Source organism: Salvia splendens, chromosome 20 (genome assembly GCF_004379255.2).
Source record: "Salvia splendens isolate huo1 chromosome 20, SspV2, whole genome shotgun sequence".
NCBI lineage: Eukaryota > Viridiplantae > Streptophyta > Magnoliopsida > Lamiales > Lamiaceae > Salvia > Salvia splendens.
Genome location: NC_056051.1, coordinates 8581505 through 8599367, shown reverse-complemented (window position 1 = coordinate 8599367; position 17863 = coordinate 8581505). Strand labels below are relative to the sequence as shown.

Genomic DNA, 17863 nt, shown 5'->3' with positions numbered 1-17863 from the left:
GCCATCTTGAATGTTAAATTACAACAAAACAGAATAATGTAACAAAGCAGTGACGAATAATGTGATAAAGGCATGCATAATTTATTATTGAATCATTACCAATTAATGTACATCTTTGGCTAAATAATGTAATAGAAACATAATGTACAAATCTAGTTATATGATGTATCAGAGTATGATACATAAAAGCATAATCATTTAATGTACTGCTTTGTACATCTTCGTTGAGGGTTATCTAAATGATGTTGTTAAGTAATGTAATTTATTATATAAATAATGTAATAGAGCATGATGTAGTCTGATAATCTATTAATGTACATATCACATTACCAATAATATAGAATCTGAGTATAAAATAATGTACAAATTACCCTAAATAATGTGTATATTTACCAATTAATATACACATTCGATCACCTATATTTTGGAAAATAAACTGCCTTCAGATGCATAAACCAAACTAAAATCCGAAAACGAAATTTGGAAAATCAAAAGCTCTTAAGCCAAATTGATAACAGAACTACCTTTTTTATGATTAAAAAATAGACTAAAAACCAAAGTACCACACAAGAAAATCAACCAATCACTCCAATTCACAAAATGTATAAACGGCTTGAAACAAATTGATAAGATATCAATTTCATCAAATAGTAAATTGATTAATTTGATAGGTTTGAATACGAATTTACACTAATTGCATACATCAATTTCATGAACTAGAAGAATACATTACTAATTGTTACTTCAACGGACGGAGCTAGTGATTTTTAACGGACGATTACCTTACTTCGGCTAACGAAGCCCTCCTTTTGGAGATGACCGGTGAGTTTTAACGGACGATTACATTACTCCAGCGGATGGAGCCCTCGATTTGGAGATGACCGATGATTCGACCACGTTTTTACGACGACAGACGGTGGCGAAAGTTTCTTCTCGATGCCAATTTTGTGGAGAGAAGAATTGAGGGGATGTGGTTGATGAGAGAGAGCGGAATGGAGTGAGAAGGGTATGTCAATCGTCGGTCCAACTATCTTGCGTAATTTCTGCACTTGCAGTTTTGAAATTGCTGATATAATTCCAGTGTTTACAATAGTACCCTTATAATGTACATTATGGCCCTAATAATGTAACACGGTACATTACATCCCATATACATCTCATCCGTCTAGAATCTTGATTCAATGGATAATATTAAGTTGAAACTAACACTATAGAGGCAATAGGACCATAATGCTCCCCTATATAAATGTTTCTGCACTTGGGTCAAATTATGGTACAGCATTTACATGCTAGCAGCCTTTACAAAAATGTTTTGTAACAGTTATATCTGGGGTGTGTCTGATTTTATGGCAATGGTGTAACGTAGCGCTAGCTCCTTTGGTCATACATCCCTGACCTTTAGCCTGACTTCAGAGGGGGAGCTGAGAGACTTCCTTGGACTTGCAATTGAGCTGAGCGGCTTGTTCGGGCTTGAAGGAGCAACAGCAAACCTATGAACCAACATCTTGAAACATGGCAAGCATAGCGCGTAGAAGCTGACTAAAATAAATGGTGCAGCAACAGACCACCCCAGTAGCTGCCACATGTGTCAATACCATCGTTTTAATCACACGGTTGCCCTATTTTTTCAAAGACACTAGACAGCAGGAAATGAATAATAATGTGAACGTAATGTAAATGTCAACTTAGTACCATACCGCATGGAAAATGCTATGCAGAACTTCCCATGAAGCTTTTCCAGTGACCACCTTCTTGAGAGCATCAGAAGTTAGAGCGAAATGAGGTCCACCAGTGATGAATTCACCAAATCGTAGAAATGGAATTATCAGACTGTTGAAAGACGAATTAGACAAAAAGATTAATCGTTCAAATTTCTGCTAAGGTCGAAATCCAAGTCCAAAAATAACTAGTGGGATTATGATATAACACAACTTTCTACTCGCACCAGCAGACTGAAAGGGTAAGTATATAAATTAAATTTGTGCATACCCACCCAACCAATAAGAGGACACTCACGACCATAGTACATAAGTCAGCTGCAAAACATGATAAATCATGCACTTTGGCAATTTGACTCAGAATGAATCATGCACTTCGGCAATTTGACGGTAAAGGCAGACACAAATAAGCATCAATGCAGAAATTCTTGTAATGAACATTGAACCAAGAGTAAATACTATCATAGGGTGGGCAATGAACTAATATATGTCAATTCTTGTAGAGTTGGGCATAAATTGAATTACAGAATGGACTAATAACTGAGCTGAACTTGTTAAAGGATTACCTCAACTCAACAGGAGTAACAATAAAGTTAGTCAGCATTACAGTTGGCGCATTACAATGGGATCCAAGTACTGCAATAGCTAACCCGCATAAAAACACAGGAACCCCTAGTGAAGTTGAAAAGTTCCAAGTATAAGATGGATGTCAAGATCAACAACAGCAGTTACAATACCATCTTTGAGGGAGTGAAATAAAACAGACAATATCAAAGCATAAACTGGAACCAAAGCTTAAGGATTTCGAATCCAAAAACAACAAGTTTTATGTTTCCTATTCAAGAACAGGAGTTAAATATGGATACTAACGAAAGTTTTGAAAATAATCATAATACTCTAATGTAGATGCTAAATATAGACAGAGGTAGGGGGAGGAATCACACATAAAATCACCAGTAAATTCATCATCAATCAAAAGAGGAAGAAGAAAACCCTTAAAAACGATTAATTTGAGCTCAAAGTTGCGTGGATGAGTGATAAGGCATATTTCATGCATCGGTTTAGGGATAAAATGTATGCTACTTGATCAGTTTATCGCGCAAAGTTTATCGCGCAAAGCAAGTGTTAATTGTGCAGGAATGCCGTTTGACCAAGGCAATAAGGCCAAGCTGATCAAGTTGGTACAAAAGACAAAAAAGGCCAAAAATCGGGGGAATGATCAAGGGGGTGATCAAGCAGTTAGGCGGGGACCACTGCGTTCTAGAAGAAGGACACGTGAGGCTAATGAGCTGAATGATGATCATCATTCTGTTATCAAGGACGACGTTCTAGAAGGGGACACGTGCTGAAACGCAAGACGCAAGGACGGAGCTGAGTCATCATTCTGTTATTGAGGAGCGACGTCATTCTAGAAGGGAGGCACGTATCAATCGATGAGACGCTCGATCATAGCGTGAGCGAATATCCTCTTCCAAGATCGTTATCCAGCTGGAGGTCATTGCGGCAAACTTATAAATAGAGGATGTGTCAGCATAATGAAAAATAATCTTTTCAGCATCTCCTTTTCAGCTCTTTTATTTTCCTTTTTTTCGTTCTAGTTTAGTTCTGAGTTTAGTTTCCAGTTCCGAAGGTAGCGTAGTAAAAGAAATAGTTAGAGAGAGAGCGACCGAAGGGAGCGCGACAGGATACTCAATATCTGTTCAGCGCCGTCCCAAGTTTCCAACCGAGAACTCCTCGGCTTTACTCGCTTTCTTATTTTCCGAAGTTGATAGCTTAGTTTAATTCCGTAGTTAAAGAATCGATGTTTTTGTATTCCGCATGTTCACCGCACTGTTCTGAGCTATAAAAGTCGAAGTTGTTTTGTTTTCGTCATCTTGTTTACTATTCTAGTTCAGTTTCACTTTTAAGTCTTCGATTAATTGTCCGAATCTTTATTATGTTGAATGGCAAAGTGTTTGTGTTTTTCGTAGCATGCCTAGGTAGTTAAGATCTTATTTCCGCCTGTCGCTTACTTGATCCATTAAATTGTGTCAGCATGATGAGTAGCTTGATCAAGTAGATAGTTTACATTTTGCCTAGCGTAAATCCAGTAGCTTAGAAACTCCCAAACTAAAGCGTGGCAGCAGCCGAACCCTATTCACTACTCACACACTCGATACACCGGTATCTCTATGGGATCGACCCCGTTCTTGCTGCTTTACTGTTAAAGTTGTGCGAGTTTGGGAGTTACAAATTACATTGGTGGTGAGCGAGAGCGAGAACGCCTTGATTAAGTGGCAACGAACTGATCCATCCGGTCGATTATCCGAAACAATTTCGCTACCCACCAATGAGATATAATACGAATACATTGAAAATTACTTTATAATAGCAATGAGCTGAATCAGTGAAAACAATTAGCTGAAGAAGGAACATAGCATACCACAGATGGGAAAGAGCCCTAAAGTGCTTCCCAGCGCAGCGGAGAATGCGAGCTGCTTGGGCTCGGCTCCCCTATTAAACCAATCAAATTGCGGAAACTTCAGTGACTACAACCAGCATTGCTGCCGCAATTAATGAAGATACTACGGATTAAATTCGGGAAAGAGATTTACCGGAGAAGGATTTGGTGAAGAGGGTCCACAACACATCTACGGAACCATGAGACCAAAAATCCAAATCCAAAGCGTTTCGCCATCGCTGCGTGAATTTGCTTGAGTACTGAATCACGCTTGATAGATGGATTCCTGCTGCGGGCGCTCAAATCAAGGCGAATTTGGGTGATATAGCTCTGCGTGGTGCTCAGATCAGACTCCGTCGGTTGGTTAAATTGAAATTTGGGGGTCAAACCCACCCAACATTTTACGACGTCGTTTGAAGCAGAGCTATCAACCTCCGTAACTTTGTACTACTCCCTCCTTCCATTAAAACTTAAAACTAATATAACCACCTTCCACTAACCTTTTTTCCACCATATTTATTAAATTCGTGTCATACCAAAGGTGGACTTATAATCATAGACGACCTTTTTCCACTATATTTATTAAATTCGTGTCATACCAAAGGTGGACTTATAATCATAGACGGATGAAATATTACTAAACTTTTACTTAAAAGAAAATAATTTTTTTGATTATGTAGGAGTATGACTGAACTGCCTACTATTTTCAAGATAATGTACCAACACTTTAAAAATAGACAGTGGCGGATCCAGAGTTAGAAAAAGAAAATGACGGAAATAACCACTAGGAATGTTATTCGGCTCATCCCGATTGGGATCAGGCCAACCGATTCGGACTATTGGGCTACTCGAGTACAAGTCTTTATAATTTTTTTGAGTTATAAACGGCCAACCGTATTCCTAACATTTCGGATTTTCAAATAACTCGTTGTGCCAATCAGCCTTAAATAATTTATCATTTTTTTAAACTGATATTAGTATTATGGGTAGTGATTTAGAGACATAATATCTCTATGCCATAATGCTCCTATGTCAATTTGCCATAATTATATTTTATATTATGATTAATTTACCCTATTGTTATTTTAGAAAGACAAATCTTAAATTATGAAGTTTATTAACACATGCTTACATTCAATGTAATCATAATTTTAATTAGACTATTTAAAATCTTAATTAGAGTATTTTTAAATGTACGTTTGATAATTTTATGAGAAATGCTCATAAAAAGTTTAAAATATAAAATTAAAAATGATTGTTCTTATAAATAAAAATATTTTTTTATAAAGTTTAATTAACACATGCTTATCATGCTTACATTCAATGTAATCATAATTTTAATTAGAGTATTATTAAATGTACTTTTGATAATTTTATGAGAAATGCTCATAAAAAGTTTAAAATATAAAATTAAAAATGATTGTTCTTATAAATAAAAATAATTTTTTTATAAATAAAAAATTATTAATTTTATAAATAATATAATTCTTGTGAGTAAAAGTTATTAATATTATTTTATTAATTAAAATTTATTCTATTCATTGATAAAATTTATTGTCGTAATAAATAAAGTATATTTTTATTTTCAAGAAAAAATTTATTTTATGAATAAAAATTATTATTGTAAACAATGAATCTAATTAGTTTTAAAGCATCAATAGTCTTTTACATCATATGTGATTACTTAAACCTTTTGATTTATTGGATAGATGGGAGCTTATTACCAATTGAACTAAACTTCATAATCGAATAAAAAATTTTATTTTTAAAAATAAAAGTTATATTTATTATGAAAAATCATATTTTTTAAATATATAAAATTTGTAACTCTATTATATAGAATTATTATTCTTTTGAATAAAATTTATTACTTTAATATTTTAAACATAAGTTATCATTCATGAGAATAAAAGTTACTAAATTATTGTTTATGCAAAACTAAAGTACAGTGTAAAACAAAAAAGTTATTGTTGTTTTGATTAATAATATAAATTATTTGTTTCAACGAATAAAAGTTACTACTATTATTTATTGCGAACAAAAGTTATTTTTTATTGTGAACAAAATTTATTTTAATTTTTCTATGTACAAGAGTTATTATGATTGTGAAAAAAAAGTAATCATTTGATGAATAAAATATATTTTACTATGGTTGTTAATAAAAAGAATTATAGTAATAAAAAATTATTTTTCTTTAAAAATAGTTCTAAGAAATAAAAATTACTACTCCAATAAATAAAAGTTTTTATGCTTATGAATAAACTGTATTATTCTTGTAAATAAATATTACTATACCTTTTGCGAGTAAAAGACTGTTATTGTAAATAAAACTTAGCAATATTATTTTGTGAATAAAAGTTACTATTAGTTTAATAGATAAAAATTAACATTATTTTAATTAATAAATATTTTTTTTGTATTGAATTAAAAGATAGTACTATTTTTTGAATAAAAGTTGTGAATGAAAGTTAACTTTTTTGCGAATGAATAAAAGTTATTCCAAAATTCTAATGAATACAAGTTTGTGTGAATAAAAATTATACTATCTTTGTGAATAGAAAATTTTGTTTTTATGCATAAAAGTTGTAATAATTAAAAGCCATTCCTTTTGCAAATAAAAATAATTGCTAAAAAAATAATTTTTCGATTTTTGTAAACAACGTTTACTTTCTTATAGATAAAAAGGTTGATCATAGTGAAGTATATAAAAGTTATTGTTCTTATAAAGAAATAAAATGTGATAACTAATATTGATTAAATAGCTCAATATAAATTTAAATTGCCCTAATTAATCAATTACTATAAAGTAACAGTTTTATAGTATATAAAACTGGAGAGAAAAATCATTTTTTTCTTTTTTTGTAAATAGTAACGTATTAATAAAATCAAGTCGGAAGTCAAAAAATAGAGCAAACTAAGAACTATTTTTTTATTAAATTATTTGCACTAAAATTTATAAAAACTAATTTGATTAGAAACTCATGCATCTTAATATATAAAGACAACAAAAGTTATAATATGCTAAATTTAAATATATGCCGATAAATAAATGCAATAAGAGTAGAGACACAAAATGAAGATTGTCCATCATTAATATATGGACCCATGTTAACAAATACTCCTTAATTAGATCTAATTAATATGGTAGTACAATTTAATGTAAAGGATAGTAAAGTAAATATACAAAATATTAATTTAACTAAAAATAAAATATGGTATGCAATTACTATAAAATCCCCATTATGGCATAGACATTATGTCTCAATGGTTAGAGTTCCCGAGTTTTTCATAAAAGAAATATGGTTAGTTATAACAAATAATGTAGTAAATCTTTTAAGATTAACAAAATATAGGATACAAATGTGATGAAATATTGAGTAAATAGGTAATAGTGAAAAATGGTACTCCTTCCGTCTCACAAGAGATGTCATATTTATGGGACAGTACAAGATCTTAGGTGATTATGTTTTGTGTGTTAAATAAAGAGAGAAAATATTATATTTATATTAATATGAGATAGAACTTTTACCAAAAATGCAAATGTTGCATCTTTAGTAGGACAAACTAAAAAAGAAAATGACACATCTTTTATGAGACGGATGAGTACTAAAGTAACGAATTATTAAGAAATACTATTTTTTTAAAAATGTATTATAGTAAAATGCAACCATTTTATTTAAAAAAACATATATAATTAAATAAAAAATACATAATTAAATAAAAAAAATACATAATTAAATAAAAAAATACATGATTAAATACATTGTTCAATGTGCACCCCTCCGCGTCCACAACTCTTCAATTATATCATTACGGATTCGAATATGGGCTTCTTGTTGGCGCATGTCAACAAATGCACGGATCCGATCGGTGTTCCCATGAGGTATCCCCATTCGTACATTGGCGGTGGCCACGCCGTGGCTTAGACCGGCAGCATCAACATCATCATTGGTCCAATCTGTCAGTGCTGGACCTTCATTTTTGACAATCATGTTGTGCATGATAATACATGCGTACATGACATCAGCGATGCACTCAGGATACCAGAGCCGTGTTGGACCCTTCACTGCCGCCCATCGAGCCTGTAGCACATCAAATGCCCGCTCCACATCCTTGAGCGCCGCCTCCTGTCGGCTCGCAAAGTAGACCTTCTTTTCATCGATTGGACATCTGATCATCTTCACAAAGACGGGCCAACTAGGGTATATCCCATCCGCCAAATAGTAGCCCATTTGTGTAGGTTGCCATTGGCGACGAAACTGACGGTCGGACCAACGCCCATGCACTGCTCGTTGAAAAGGGGCGACGAATTTAGGACGTTGATGACGTTGTTCGACCCGACTACTCCAAAATACGCATGTCAAATCCATAGTCGGTAGTCAGCTACGGCTTCAAGGATCATTGTGGGATTCTTTCCTTTGAAGCCGGTCGTGTACAACCCTTTCCAAGCGGTGGGGTAGTTCTTCCACTCCCAATGCATACAATCTATGATGCCCAACATTCCCGGAAACTCATGCTGATTCCCGTGCATATCCATTAGAGTCTGACAGTCTTCGGGGGTAGGCTTCCGAGATACCTTTCCCCGTATATCTCAATAACGCCCTGACAAAAGTACTTCAGACACTCGCGGGCAGTCGACTAGCCGATGTGGAGGTACTCGTCGAATATGTCGGTCGCGCCTCCATATGCCAGCTGCCTGATTGCGACAGTGCACTTCTGTATAGGAGTGTGACCGGGTCTACCACTCGCATCCTCCCCGAACCTGGAAAACATGTATTGACGCTCTAAAGCGTTCACGATACTCATAAATAGCGGTCGTTGCATCCTAAAACGTCGCCGGAAAAAGTTCTCCCCAAACCGCGGCTCCTCCGCGAAGTAGTCCTCAAACAACTAGCGATGTGCAGCGATGTAGTCCCGGGGTACTACAACTCGACGATAGATGGGGCGAGGTACCACCGGCTGCAGATGCCGCTGCAGGTGCTCTTGTACCCGACGATTTATCTCGGCAGACGTATAAACCCGCAACCGTTCATTAATTTGCCACCTTGTGTTAGCAGCATCCCCACCACTACCACTACCACCACCACTAGCCATTTTGGATCTACCGATAGAAACGTAGAGAGAAAGAAGAGAAACTCGTCAATACAAGTGGTGCGAATGAAATGAAGTGCAACGAGCCGTATATATAGAGTTTTAAAAAAAATCAAAATTTGGGACGTCCGTCGTGACACCGCAATAGCGAACGTCTCGACGGACGTCCACTGAAACCCGCGGATGACCTCTCGTCCGTCGCCGACGTCCGCCATTTTTTACGCAATAGCGGACGTCCGCTATTGCAGATGCTCTTAGAGTTGGATAATGATACTCAAAATATAGCTTGTGTGATAGGGTTTTACCCATCGGACGAATTATTTGAGTGAATCTGTTGAGAAAAGAGAACAACCCTAGTTGAAGTGCTAGGGGCATTTCACGGCAGAGGAGAGAATGAGATTAATTCTTTTAACTCTTCATTCTTCTTAACAATAATAAAAAGACTCAAAAAATCTCCCATAAACTAAGAAAGCAAAAAAAATCCTAACAACACGAAAAACAAATTAAATCATAACTAAATAATAAAACATAAAATAAGCTAAATAATTATACAAATTGATTATCCGTCCCCTTCCGTAATGAAGTAAAAGTCTAGGTCATTATCAACTCCCCACGGTTGAAAATCACATTGCCCTCAAGATGGAAGTAAGAAAAATAAACTTTCATATCATTGTCTTTGTTTGGATCTTCGTTTGCAAACAAAATTGTATCGCGTATGACCGCAACGAGTGATGGGGAAACTGTCTTTGGGCATGAGATCTCTTCAACGACTTCAGTGACATAACCAATGATGACAACAATGATTTTTGGGCTATGGATTTTGGAGGAAATTTTGTTTCCACCAAAGCCATTGCCTCCATCTTTTGAGGCGATTCATCATCATTTTTTTACCGTCTCTTTGATAACGGGATCAGACTTGACATTTGTGTTTAACTTATCGTCATTTTTTGCAACAATCTTGATGATGGAACCAGGTGTGGCCTCTCTTTTTGCCATATATGCAATTGCCTCCATATTTTGTTGAGAAGCTTCCTCATCTCAGCGAAGTTGATGGAATCCTCATTAAAGTTCCGATATACAACCTCCAGAAATTCTTGCTATGAACAATCAAGATTCGAGCTTCAACTTGTGGAGCCACTCGGATGCTGGATGTTCAAAAAATCTCCCTACAAAGAATAGCCGATCGTCATCAGATAACTTGTTACAGTAAAAATATGCTTGCTTGAATATCCAAACTCCATCTGATACGGTCAGAGAATGGAGAGTGTATAGCCGAGGAGAAAAGGGGGTAGTTTGGCCGGTGGAGGAGAATCAGCAAGCAAGTCAACAAGGGGAGATGAATCTGGACGCAAGGGAGAAAGGGAATTAGAAACCTAGCAAAATTAGGAAGTTGTTGAAGATTATTTTCAGTTCCTATTATTATGCTTTAGTTAGAATTCCTAGTCTATAAATATTTGTACACCGCAGAAGAATCATCACCTCCGTAGTGATCAATATTGGGGACGACGTAGTCGTAGGCCTCCTCGTGAGGATTGTTCTTGTTCAGATTCAGCAATAAAGTTCCTATTCCCTTCTCCTTTATATTTACAGCCTTTCACTCCGTATCACCATCTCATGGGGTTAACAAAAAAAACACACACATCCAAATTTTGTACATCTTTGTGGACCAACAATTTTTCCTCTTTTTCAGGACATCTCACACAATGTGAGGTGCTCATATGTGGTGAGGAATATAATGTTGCGCTAGATTAATAAGTTTGGGAGGTGCCTAAGACTAAAAGCTCATTTTGGTACTTAACATATTGCGATTTTTTTATTTTGGTAAAAAATATTATCTTTTGAATTATTCGGTCCCTCACAAATAAAACTGGGTCACATTTGGTCCATTTTGGACGGTTCCGTCAAAAAATTGACAGAAATTCCAAAATTGGATGGAAATTAAAAAATTTGACGGAAACATGTCGGCTTCCGACTCCCGGTGTTCTGCCGCTGCTGCTCACCCTCAAGTAGTCGTCTCGCCTCCTCTCCCTCTCCCTCACCCTCGACCCCTCCATCGACCACCTCCCCCTCGCCCTCGCCGTCGTCCAAGCACCCTCCTCTACGGCTACCTCCCCCAGCCGCAGTTCCACCTCCTCCTCTCAAATCGTGGTTGCGGCAACACCGGAAGGCTTCTATGAGGGATTGATTGCTGAGTTGAGCAAGGCGAGGAAGGTGGATGTCGGGGTGGAGGTGGTGAGGGAGATGATGTAAGGAGGGGATGAAGCTGAGGGATGATGGAAGGTGGACGTCGTGGCGGAGGTGGTCAGGGAGGTTTGGGTTTAGGTTTCTGTCAAATTTTTTACAGAACCTTCCAAAATGGATCAAATGTTACCCGTTTTTATTTGTGAGAGACCGAATAATTCAAAAGATAATGTTTTGGACCAAAATAAAAAAATCGCAACATGTTAAGGACCAAAATGGGCCTTTAGTCGAAGAAGAAATGTAGAAGGAAATTCTAAAGATGTAGCTTTCGACATATTGTTAGCACAGTTGGTGCAGACAATCCAAAAGGGGAAATACTAATATCAATGTCTGTGCCGTCTATATAATTTTGATTCATTTGCTGTCTTCTCTCACATTATTATCATCACTCAACGCCTAGTCCCATACTTGCCTAGGCTTCGAGTTACTTCGCTCCAAATCCCCTCCCGGGAACGAGTGCTCCTTGTACAAACACATTAGAGCATAAAAGAAGCCCTTCACCACCTAACCGTAGGCCAAATGTATGTTAGAGGCAAGAGACATCGAGGAATTAACATCTGAATTCTGATTCAAAGTTATTGTCACAACTGATAAATGTATTCATAAGAAGATCAAAGATACAACACCATTACGATGTCCACCAAATAAAATTGGACTTCAGAACAACAATTATAGTGACTATACACAAAACTGTTCTGTAGTACTATATTGCATTCTCAAATTCAAGACATAAGATCCTGGCTACAAATGCTTATTGCAATAACAGAGAAGTCATCTGATACAAGAAATGCCATCATGTCACCACTGCTCCTTCGAGCCTCAAACGACATGCCACTACACCTGAAGGAGTCAAATGTGAACACATCTCAGCTGAGAGAATTTAACGTGTAATGAGCACCCAATTTAAAGAGCAATGTCACAATCCCTAGTGAGCTTAACCTCAACTGCCCAACCAAAAAAACAAGAACTTACCATAGTACTTATCTTCTGGTCTTGTCAAGAACCTCGATGTATCTTTTTTGGACGCCATATTGTTCAACAAGAAGCCTTCCGAGATCATCAATGACACCACCTTGGACCAAAACTTCAAGCCCCTTTTTACCTACTTGTATTGAAAAATTGATTAGATTTCAACAAAAGAGCAGAAGGGCCCCTTTACACATAATGAAAATCTAATTTGAACAAGAATGAACAGAATATGAAAGCACTGATGGAAATGAGATCTTCTCAAGCACCCTCACATGATTAGAGTGTAAGGGCTTGTAAATTTGAAGAAGCAAAAGGAGATATTGAGCACATAATGTATCAAGTAAGAGAATAAAATTCTTATTCTAACAAGCACAAAGAGAATATGACATGCTAGTACTGGCCATACCGGGGAGTTCTGAAACTGTTGTACTACAAGCAAACTTCTTCTGAAGCTCTGAAGCCAATGCCTCTGCATCTATCAAAAAGGACTCCAGACCAGACAGTTTGGTAACCTTTTTATTCCCTTGTCTTCGTTCTGTAATTATCTGGATAGGTTTCAGTGCACCTTTCCTCACAACCGTATCATTTCCCCTTGTCACTCCAATATGAGCTTGCATTCGGTTGATAAAGGTTTGTCCCACATCTTTTTTATGAATTTCAGTTGGATATGTTGTACCCTTCTTGATAGCACCCTTAAACAAAGCATCACACAGAGTTGCATCTAAAACTACAATGGCCTTGTTTGTTTGTTTCACTAGATTTTCCTTCTCTATGTAAGCAAAGACAATTTGAGAAGTTTCTGGAGCAGTATACAGTTTCCCAGTTTCTGCTCCAACAGCAGCAAGTATAGGGTTCACATGTGTGCTTGCCTTATAAAGCTCGACAACATCAAGTGTTTTCTCTGACTGTCCTTCACCACTGATGTTTTTTGCAGATTGTTCGTTGTTATCAACTTTCTTTTTCTCTGGCTTGAAAGATGTGTATTCCAAGTGCTTGCGGTTAACAGAGACTAGAGTTGCCTCTTTTTTATGTTTATCCTCTTTCACAGATATCTGCCATGCAAAATACATAATATGCATTGTTAAGCAATCAAATCTACATACAAGGATATAGTAGCATCAACACAAGGAAATAGTAACATCAACACACTAAAAGAGTAAAGGAAAATAGGCTAAGCTAAGACTGACCAATCCACCAGTAGATTTCGACTGTAGCCACTTGGACAACTTCTTGTAAGAAGACTTCTTGATGTCCAAAGTAACACCTGAAGGTCTGCATGGTAGCACATGACTAGACCTGTAACAGAACAAATAAGCAAGCTCAGTATGAAACATCACACATTGAGCATGAAAAGCAGGCAACAGAAACACTTAGACAAGATATAATAAAGGACATCTCCAGGTAAAATATTGAATGAAATGTTTAACCCGTTCATTAAAGTTAATTCCAACTATAAACAACTACAAACGGATCTCTCTGTCTCCCTTACCATAATATACTTCCTAGCATAGGAAGATCTTTATCTTTGATGGTTGTATGTAAGGCTTGCAAGAGGCACTTGTCCAATAGCGAATCTACATCCTCAACAGACAATGGATGCTGGTCATCCACATTAGAATCACAGCCTGATGCATTTTCCGTTACCTGTAAATCTGCCATTGCACTGTTTACTAGTTCACCAACTTCATTGACCACACTGTGATCAGTACAGGGAGCAGAATCGGAAATAGGAGCAGCCCCATCAGCCAGACTAGCGTCTCCTGTACTCTCATGAGTCATAGCAGTCATCTGGCCAGCTGAGGAGTTATCTTCAAATGACTCAGAAGCCGGGGTAGCAGAATATAAAGCAGGGTCTTCAAACACAACATCTTCCAAAAATCCAGCATTTGGAATAGAACAATTTTCAGCCAACTCCCTGGAGGAAATCACCAAATGCACAAAAAAAAAGAACGAGAGTAACTATTATTAAGGCAACCCACTCAATATATTTATATTTAATGGAAAGTTTTACCGATTAAAGGTAATTCCAGGTTGCTATTACCAAAGTGTATCACGGTAGTAATGACATATTTTTAATGCCTTCCCGCGCAAGCCAGCCTTCAATGCCTCTGTGCTATTCATGGTAGTACTGCCTACCTGAGTATAGGAAATGCATGATGTATTAGAATATTAGAAAAGAAACATTAAGCACTTTGATATGGCCAAATACATAATTGCAGTACTTACAGCTATAGGAGCTGGATTTCCAGGAACTTTGACAGCCCATGGCTCACCAGCAGAAAATGATGGAAGACCGTCAGGGGGAATATATATGCCAGGAAACATCAAGTCAGCCCCACCAAGCACATATCTAGAAACCTCACCCCCTTTGAGTATGAAAGCAGGCAAAAGATCTGGAACCTTCCACAAAGCATAAACTGCAGCCAAATACATGAGTAAAATCAGTAACACTAGTTCACAAGTATAGGAAAACAGAGATAAACAACTCGAACTGCAGTTATGCATTGGAGCCAACAGGCGCATATACAAGTATACAACACAATCCATGTATGACAAGTATACAACACAATCCATGTATGACATTAGCTTCTCAATACCTGTAGGGAATATTTCTGAGCCACGTCCATCGGCATCAAAAAACAAGGGACAGTCACCTTCTAGGCCATATACAAGAATTCGGTTGGGATACTTTGCTACCGAGATCTCTGCCTGAGAGAATAAATTATCTATGTCAAAAACTACGCAGTCATAAACAAGGACATCAGAAGAACCTAAAAAGGTTGGTTCTTCACTAATGAGACTCTAACTTAGAGAATACTCCCAACTAATCAGAATACAGACATAAAATAGACGGGGTTTTTCTTTTTATGTTCTAAACTAGAACTTAGGTTCTTTATTTGTACTAGACTTTTTTTTTGTTCCGGATTTGGGAGAGACGCATGACCCTCATGCGTCTCCTTTTAATGAGACGCATGACAATCATGCGTCTTTCATAGAGACGCATGAGGGTCATGCGTCTCTCTTTTTTTTCCGGTTTTTTTTAAAGACGCATGAGGGTCATGCGTCTTAGGAAGAGACGCATGATCTTCATGCGTCTCTAAATACATACAGATTGGAGAGAGATTGTATGAATACCGTGATTTTTGCAGGTTTAGTCAAGGGGGGCATGTTTTGCAGGTTTTACAGAAAGTAGGAAAAAGTGAGAAGAGAGAGAGATTGTTTATATCAGTAAATACTCATCGGAAATGTTGATTTGAAATATCAGTAAATACATAAACCACAACAACAGTACTATTGTTTATATTCCATCATAAGATAAGTTTGTAAATAAATCATTAGTAATTTATATGCAAGGATTCTAAGAATGGAAATAAAACAATATCATTCCACCTCCCCAAAGGGAATGTTAGAAGGATATTTCGTCCCAAATAATTAAAATATTTTGATTAATATGTCGTTGGTTTTTAAATAAATAATTAAGCATAGACTGATTAAGAGCTTTTTTTATTACGTCGTCACAGCTTTATATTAATATAATAAAAATAAACAACTTGGAGAATTCAAACAAATGACTCTATTTGTTTTTTCAGGAAGTTTTTTTATTAAACCTGCAAAAACCTGCTCCCCTTGACTAAACCTGCAAAAATCACAGTATTCATACAATCTCTCTCCAATCTGTATGTATTTAGAGACGCATGAAGATCATGCGTCTCTTCCTAAGACGCATGACCCTCATGCGTCTTTAAAAAAAACCGGAAAAAAAAGAGAGACGCATGACCCTCATGCGTCTCTATGAAAGACGCATGATCGTCATGCGTCTCATTAAAAGGAGACGCATGAGGGTCATGCGTCTCTCCCAAATCCGGAACAAAAAAAAAGTCTAGTACAAATAAAGAACCTAAGTTCTAGTTTAGAACAGAAAAAGAAAAAATAGTTCACGAGAGACTCTTATATAGTATAGCTCAAACAATACATATACGTATAAAAACTACTCCTATTATCAACGGGTGAAGTGAGGTGAGCTCCAAGAAAACGGGCAAAGATAAAAGAGAAAGTTCAAAAGAAGGGCAGAAAACAAAAAACTTAGAATCAAAAATAGGAAAGGAAAGACCTTGGGCGGAAGCAGAAGATCGATATCCGCATCGGAAACAGCGGGAAATCGCTCTCTCACAGTGCGTTTGAGTTTCTTGCGGTCGGCCCCCGATAGCCGCTGCTGCGATTTGGCATCCACTGCCTTCTTGAACATTTTCTTCCACTTCAATCTGAAAGCGATTGCCGATTGCTGCCTCGAGCTTCGGATTACGATTCTTTGAAAGGGTTCAGACTGCTATTCGGCTTTTCGTTTTATAGTGTTCTCCCTCATATTTCATTTGCTAAATGCATAATTTAGTGATATTAATGACGCCATATATCATTCGTTATAGGGGCATTATTTACTTGGCCAATCAACATAGGATCTCAAATTATTCGCCCGTCAACAAACGCGTGATTAGATGGTCAAGATCTTAGCCGATTGGAAGGCGGCAGAGGACCCCGAGGAGAAGAGCTTTCTTCACGCATTGCTCGTGAGCATGCGTGACGATTTGAAGGCCACCGCGACACGGGGGTACCGGCGGCGACGGGGGCGAGGAGTGAGGCGGATGTCGGGTTTTTTTTTTTTAAATAATGTATTAATTTTAATGTACTTTTTTTTAAATTAATGTATTTTTTTAATTTAAATAATATTATTGAATTTTCCCGTATCTGTGTCGTAAATTTAATTTCGTATTTTGTGTGATTGTCAATTATTATTTGTTTTATATAATTAGGAGTGATATGGCTAGGCTATTGCTGGGCTATTTGTTTGTCCTGATGATGTGGCAGGAGAAGTTTGTGGCTAGGCTATGGCTGGGCGAAAACCATTGTGGATGCTCTTAGGGGCATTATTTAGTGAAACGAATAAAGTAGGTGGAAATATAAAGTAATAAACATAAAGTAAGAGAGAGGTTTTTTTGTTTAAAAGGGAAATGACTTACTTATTGTGGGACATGCTAAAAAAATAACTGAAACTTTAAAAAATATTCTCTATATAGTTACTCCATTCGTCGATCATTTAAAAAACCATTTTGACTCGACATGAATTTTAAGAAATTATTTAACTTTGTGAAGAAAAGTAAATGGAATATGAGACTCATTTTTCATAATACTGGTTTTATAATAGATTATGAATGTAAAAAGTTAGTTAAATGTGGAGCTGCATATTAAAAATGAAATAAGTAAAAGATTCTTACAACCGTGGACAACCCAAAATAGCTCATTTAGTGGAGCTGCATATTAAAAATAAAATAAAGTAAAAGATTCTTTAAACCGTGGACAATCCAAAATGACATATTAAATGATAGACATAGACACAATAATAGGAATT

General features: G+C 36.5%; 2 protein-coding genes across 2 annotated transcripts; both read right to left on the bottom strand.

Moving 5' to 3' along the window:
- Positions 1–1032: 1032 nt before the first annotated feature.
- LOC121781807 lies at positions 1033–4601 on the bottom strand. Its single transcript, XM_042179505.1, has 5 exons — positions 4313–4601; positions 4141–4211; positions 2285–2390; positions 1698–1830; positions 1033–1576 (listed from the first exon to the last, which is right to left on the bottom strand). Exons 1-5 carry the CDS (start codon positions 4393–4395, stop codon positions 1382–1384), a joined length of 588 nt encoding a protein of 195 aa, XP_042035439.1. The 5' UTR covers positions 4396–4601; the 3' UTR covers positions 1033–1381.
- Positions 4602–12068: 7467 nt separating this feature from the next.
- Positions 12069–16845, bottom strand: LOC121782657 (eukaryotic translation initiation factor 2D-like). Its single transcript, XM_042180602.1, has 9 exons — positions 16571–16845; positions 15057–15168; positions 14686–14876; positions 14501–14595; positions 13949–14374; positions 13647–13755; positions 12866–13511; positions 12463–12592; positions 12069–12330 (listed from the first exon to the last, which is right to left on the bottom strand). The coding sequence occupies exons 1-8, from the start codon at positions 16703–16705 to the stop codon at positions 12471–12473; spliced, it is 1836 nt and encodes a 611-aa protein (XP_042036536.1). The 5' UTR covers positions 16706–16845; the 3' UTR covers positions 12069–12330; positions 12463–12470.
- Between the last annotated feature and the right edge of the window lie 1018 nt (positions 16846–17863).

Bases quoted from the DNA above. Each gene is read 5' to 3' on its own strand.
- LOC121782657 (XM_042180602.1), bottom strand. From the start codon at position 16,705: ATGTTCAAGAAGGCAGTGGATGCCAAATCGCAGCAGCGGCTATCGGGG. The intron at 14,375-14,500 runs GTAATAGCAACC...GATTTCCTCCAG, and splicing joins TACTACCGTGATACACTTTG to GGAGTTGGCTGAAAATTGTT. The intron at 12,593-12,865 runs GTATGGCCAGTA...CAATACAAGTAG, and splicing joins AACAGTTTCAGAACTCCCCG to GTAAAAAGGGGCTTGAAGTT.
- LOC121781807 (XM_042179505.1), bottom strand. From the start codon at position 4,395: ATGGCGAAACGCTTTGGATTTGGATTTTTGGTCTCATGGTTCCGTAGA. The intron at 2,391-4,140 runs GTATGCTATGTT...CAACTTCACTAG, and splicing joins AGGGCTCTTTCCCATCTGTG to GGGTTCCTGTGTTTTTATGC. The intron at 1,577-1,697 runs GTATGGTACTAA...CACATGTGGCAG, and splicing joins TGCATAGCATTTTCCATGCG to CTACTGGGGTGGTCTGTTGC.